The sequence below is a fragment of the Triticum aestivum genome, chromosome 7B (genome assembly GCF_018294505.1).
Source record: "Triticum aestivum cultivar Chinese Spring chromosome 7B, IWGSC CS RefSeq v2.1, whole genome shotgun sequence".
In the NCBI taxonomy this organism is placed as follows: domain Eukaryota; kingdom Viridiplantae; phylum Streptophyta; class Magnoliopsida; order Poales; family Poaceae; genus Triticum; species Triticum aestivum.
Window position 1 is genome coordinate 709,629,179 of NC_057813.1, and position 6,207 is coordinate 709,635,385.

The 6,207-nt window shown below is 49.6% G+C and overlaps 1 protein-coding gene across 1 annotated transcript; it reads left to right on the plus strand.

Moving 5' to 3' along the window:
- The first annotated feature begins 1,129 nt into the window (after nt 1-1,129).
- Nucleotides 1,130-2,243, plus strand: LOC123161932 (cell number regulator 2). Its single transcript, XM_044579744.1, has 2 exons — nt 1,130-1,626; nt 1,700-2,243. Exons 1-2 carry the CDS (start codon nt 1,212-1,214, stop codon nt 1,786-1,788), a joined length of 504 nt encoding a protein of 167 aa, XP_044435679.1. The 5' UTR covers nt 1,130-1,211; the 3' UTR covers nt 1,789-2,243.
- Nucleotides 2,244-6,207: the final 3,964 nt, after the last annotated feature.

The following is a 6,207-nucleotide window of genomic DNA, read 5'->3' on the forward strand; positions in this document are numbered from 1 at the left end:
TTATTCCCAGCTTAGCTGAGCTTGCAAAGCATGTGTTCGTCCTTGTCCCATAGTAGTTCAACACCACCTCCATCATACCACACGGCCAATCAGATGCCTCCACTCCCTCTCATCCGTTGTCCCGAATGAAACGCTGGCTACATGTTCATCTTCTTCTGCTCAGTGCACTGCATGCACCCCTCGCACGGCCATGGCCATGAGCTGCCTCCTCAGAACTCTGTAGTTTATCCCCTCTGCGAGGGACTGTCGTTCCTTTTTTATATGTTTTACTTTTGCTAGCCGAACTGCATGTATCAGCCGTATGTTTAGCTTGCTCATGCAGGCTGCAAGCTGGTTTATCAACAAAAATTAGCTAGACACCGTTGTGAGCTCGCGCCCTACTGTAATTAATCTACCCCTAATCATAAAACAGATGTAAACACGTCGAAGGCAAATGTGCATACACCAAACAGCAGGGTTGTCATGAATTACTGATGACCACCCAAAGGAAGTCATCGCCTAGTCGTCACCCGCCATTCACTTGAATGCATCAATAAAAGAGGGCACTGCGCACCATCAATACTCCCAGCTCCCCTGCACCGAATAATGACACCCAGCATGAATTGATTACTTCAATTAACACGCACTGCAACGGAGCAGGCGAGAGGGTATAGCGGATGTATTCCCATTTCGTGAGTAATTAACACTGCAGTATTGCGCGTGGGGGGCGAGAGGCTATATTAGCTACCGATCACGACGCGCTCGTGGACGCACGGGATAACGGCAGCGCGTGGCCGCATGTCCTCAAAATCCGCGTCCGTTGTTTGACCCCTTATGCATATTACTAGCATATATGATGTTTTGTATACAAATTTAATTAGTTTTCTCTTGAAGTCACAATTCAAGAGAAAATTTTGTACCACTGACTGAAACTAGTGCTACTATTTTTGTGCGGAGAAGAAAGGGCAGGAAAATCACGTGGCACTTATTTTTGCCCGTTGTAGCTAAAGATAGGGATTAGCCATGCATGGGATCAATCATGCATGCATTGGATCAGAGTTGTTTGGATGCATGCATGGTCACCTACCTCCGGATCAACCATGATATAAACAGCCTTGGCGCTCCTGTTGAGGCCACCACACCCGCGCCCGCGCCCGCGCTTACACCACCCGCCGGTGGCCGGAGGAGGAAGCGGCTAGCCGGAGGAATCAAAATCAATTCGCGTGCCAGGCATGGACGCCGCCGAGCAGCTGCCAGCGCCGGCCGCGCCGCCGACGCGCGCGCTGGTGCACGCGCAGCCGCCGGTCCACCCCTGGTCGACGGGCCTGTTCGATTGCGCCGAGGACCCCGGGAACTGCTGGATGACGTGCTTCTGCCCGTGCGTCACCTTCGGGCTGGTGGCGGAGATCGTGGACCGCGGCTCCCTCTCCAGCGGCGCGAGCGCGGCGCTGTACATGCTGATCGGGATGGTCACCTCCTGGTGGTTCCCGCCCGTCTACACCTGCTTCTACCGCACCAAGATGCGCGCGCAGTACGGCCTCCAGGAGGCCCCCTACCCGGACCTCTGCGTCCACTGCTTCTGCGAGTTCTGCGCCCTCTGCCAGGAGTACCGCGAGCTCCACAACCGCGGCTTCGTCATGGACATCGGTGCGTGCGTGCGTGCGTGCGTTCGTGATCGTCGTTTGGTGTACGTATGTTGAATTGCGGCGGATGCATGCAGGATGGCACGCCAACATGGAGCTGCAGCAGCGCGGCGGCGTGGCGGCGACCGTGCCGCCCGCCATGCACGTAGATGGGATGACGCGCTGATCGTGACGAGCTAGCTTAGCCACCTAGCTGTTGGATCGAAATCTATATACCTTCCATCTCGATCCATGATGCGAGAGGGGTAGTTCAGTTCATCTTAGGACAAGAGATCAAGCTCTCTGGTGACGGGGTGTGGTATCTTCTCGGTTCTTAGATCGTTGGCAAGGCGGCTGGCAATGCCTTCTCCGACGCTGTTTCTATCTTCTCCGACAGGTGTTCGAGCTTGAAGGGCGGCCCCATCTTCAAGGGGTGCTTCTTTTCCTATCAGTGTAGGTGGGTTTGTGTTGTAAGCTGTTTTTCTCAACACCTTTGTATCTTTTGGGCCGTTGCCTTTTTCGTTGCTTTAATTTGTCAGTCTAGTTGTTTCGTTGTGCTAATGTGCTTGTTGGGTTGTATGCCCGATGCGGTTGATGGCTTTATTAATTCAAAGTTGGGCTCGTCTCGAGCCTCATTTCTTAGAGAAACTAATCAAAGACTAAGTTGAGCTTGTTGGTTGTATATATATTCCTGTGAGGTTTCTTTCGTGCTCCTTTTTTTTCTTAGTGGACATTGATACTCCTTGCGTTCCAAACTAATTGAAGTTTTAGGTTTTTGTAAAGTCAAACTTGCTTAAGTTTGACCATTTTTATAGAAAAATACGCTAAGATCTACAATATCGAATACACATAGTACGAAACTATATGTCAGAAAGAATCTCAAAAGACTAAGTTGGTGTTCTACATGTTAATATATTTTTTCTATAGACTTTGTCAAACTTAAAAAGTTTGACTTTGAACAAATCCAGAACTTCAATTATTTTGAAATGAAGGTAGTATATTATTAACGAACGTGTAGCTATCAAACGCTAGGTTGGAGCCGCTTTCATCAATTTAGCTTTTCTGCTTAGCGTCATTTGAGAAACTGATGTCAAATAGATATTCACTCTTATCCACAAATTCAAAATGTTTTACCTCTCTAACGGCACATCTGATTGATGATCCGTTTTCACCGTGGCGATCGTCTTTACAAGGGCATCAAAACTATATTCACTAGTAGAAAAAAAAAACTATATTCACTAGTAGAAAACTGGGCTTTGATTCTAGCGGGATCGGAGCAATAGTCCCGGCCGCATTACGAACCAGAACTAATGTGATCATTAGTCACTACACCATGGTTGTTAATCGGAGGCATTTTGGTAAGGGCGTTTCGGAAAATGCCTCCAAACTGTATATAAGGAGCATTTTTTTGAATTGCCTCAAATTCCTGTATATAAGAAGGCATTTCAGGAAAATGCCTCCCATTGTACTAAGCTTTCATTGAATTTTCTCAAACTGCCGCTAAACAGACATGAATTGGAGCCGTTCTCAAGAAAAGCCTAAAACCGATGTAGATTTTGAGGCGTTCTTTTAATCGCCTCAGCGGCGCCCGCCTAAAGGATGGCCCTGCAGATTGGTCGCACGGCCGTTGCTGCTGCGGCGGACTGGGACGGCGTCGCCAGACAGTTGCTCAGGCAACGAGCAGCTGCAAAACTGGTCCCGTACAACGGCTCCCGTAGCCATGGATGAGAAATAAGGTGCTTACTACCAGACTCGCGGCCTATGCCTACGGCCCAGGGCCGTCAGCATAGGCCCTTTGCAGTCGGTATAGATCTATGCCTACGGCTGCCGTCGGCATAGCCCCGTCGGCGTAGACCACGTCAACATAGATGTGTCAGACCGTCGGCGTAGTATAGCCGTCGGCATAGGTGCGTATGCCGACGGCCGCGGGCCAGCCGTCGGCAGTGTTTTTTTTCTGACGGCAACGGACGGCGCCATCAAAAGCGCTGACGATTCACGGAATACCACGTGACGCAGGTATGCCGACGGCTTAGGTAGAAATCTATGCCAACGGCCTAGCCGTCGGCATATCTGTGCCACTTGGCATCCGTGGTGCCTCCTGGTGGTAGGGCTATGCCTACTAGAATCTATGCCGATGGCTTTGCCGTAGGCATAGCCTTGCCACGTGTCGTCTCCTGGTTTCTCCTGGCGGCAGGGCTATGCCTACGGCAAAGCCATCGGCATAGATGGAAATCTATGCCGACGGCTTTGCCGTAGGCATAGCTCTGCCACGTGGCGCGTCCTGGTAACTCTTGGGCTTATATATGCCGACGGCTTTGCCGTAGGCATAGTTATTATTATTATTTTCCCTGTTTTCTCTTTTTCAGTTCATTTGACAGCATTTCAAAGCAGAATAATATGGAATTATGCAGAAATATGACAGTTCATCATCTAAACATACTCAAGTTCATCATCATCATTTAAACATAGTCAAGTTCATCATGTAAAAATCATCACCGACGAAAGTTCATGAACATAAAAGTAGTGCAAGACATGGAACATCATAAAAGTTGGAACATGAAAGGCATGGCACGACGGCCACATGCACATAATCATCATGGACATCAAGCAAGACCACCTCCGCCAAGTCCACCTCCGCCAAGTCCACCACCGCCAAAACCACCACCACCAAGTCCACCTCCGCCAAAACCACCACCGCCAAGACCACCTCCGCCAAAACCGCCACCGCGACCACCATCACTCTGCCAGATCAGAGTGACTGGGGTCGACGGAGTAGGAGTCGAGCCACCGGTCCCCTACATGTTTGAGAGAAGATTCTAATGGTAAATATGACATGATAGTGTTGAATGAACGAGAACTAGTTTGTCAGTAGTTAGGCAAATGTACTAACCGGACTATCACCGCCTAGTGCCACCCATTCCTCGAACATGGGAATGTGTGGGGCATCTCCCGCAGGTGGTGGTGGGGGTCCAACTTGTGGTGGCTCCGTGCGGTTAGTCCAAGACGCCAACATAGCCTGGATGTTAGTTGAACAAGCAAACTAGAAAGTTAGAAGGAATGAAAGTGCAAATTTGAGCTTGGTTTTAAGAGGGCAAAACTAACCGCCATCACTTGACGGCTGTAATCATCGTTTGCCTTCACTCGTTGCAAGTACTCCCGCACCTCAATATGCCTATGCTCGAGAAAGGCCTGATATGCCTACAAAATTGAGGTTGTTTCTAAGTGGGCAGTGCTGAAAATAAACTAAGAAAGATAGAGACAAAGAAGATAAGGGGAAGTACTTACAGCACGCTAGTGGACTAAGGGAGGCTGCAAACGCCCCGTACTCTCTAACGGGCTCGGGTTGGTAGCTCGAAGCCGTGTGTATGAGATCGACGAAGTGATCAAGCCATCGAAACACGGATACCGGCCATGGGACTTACCCTAGATGGCCACCACCTCCGTGTCGTCGATCTGAGACTGGGTGACCTCAGGAACGGGAACATCCGGATGCAACTTCTGATAGTTCTGAGTGTAAGACTCCAGGTGCTGCTCGGTGTTGCCGTAGTACGGGCTCTCGCCGTCCTTGCGATCACTCCGCTCGCGGGCCAACTTCCACGACTCCATGTCTGAGAGCGGCCTCTGTAACTTGTCCTCCTGCAATGTCAAACAAAAGTTAGCCATACATAAGAACATGACAGTAAAGAAGAACAAAAATGCATCATGCATATAGATATACCTTCATGGCCTTGAAGCCCCAGTGGTTCCTGTTTCCTTGGCCGCGTGTCCCGTCTTTTCCACGGTTAGCCCGGGCCTTGATGCTCTTGGCAGCAAACTCTGCATCGTCACCGACCCACCTATCCACCAAACTCGCCCATCCGTCATGCCTTCCATAGCACCAACGAGGAACAACTTATGCAAATTTTGGAAGCATGACATGTGAGCACGAAACATATAGTTGACTGCTTGAAACAATGAAAAGTCAGTAATAGTTACCATCATGAACTGCTCCCTGCTCATGGTAAGTTGTTGCTTCTGTGCTTGAGTTTTGGTCATCTTTTGTTGCAGGTAGATGTGGTAGTACTGCGAGACGGCAACCCAATGCACCTCGTACTGCAACTGACGAGCTTTCTTCTTTGCAGCCGCAAGTAAGACCACGTCGGCTCTGGCCATGTGCTCGTCAAGAACTCTATAGAGTTGCTGCAATCATGCATAAACCAGAAGCAAACAAGGCATGAGTTGAGTGATTCAATGATAAACTATGAACGAAACTGAAGACAAGTGATTCAGAAGAGAACTTACCCAAAATTTGGTGATCATGGCCTTAGCGGCCGTCCCGTACTCCGCGTTGCTGCAAGCCTCGTAGTGGGCCCAGCTTGTGGCCAAAACACGCAGCTGCGGGTCCCTGTCTGGCCGCGGGCAGAATAGGCCAGGCCAAAACTCCTTCAACAGGACAGTGATAAGGCCATTCGGTTTACGACCCTTTCCGCGAAGGATCCAATTACTGCAAAAGAATCAAAGGGTTGCCATGTGTACAATAAGAAAATGTTGTCATGTGTTGAAAATATGATTGAGATGCACTTACTCTGTCCCCGCAGGTTCAACGAGCCACTTGTGCGCCTTGATA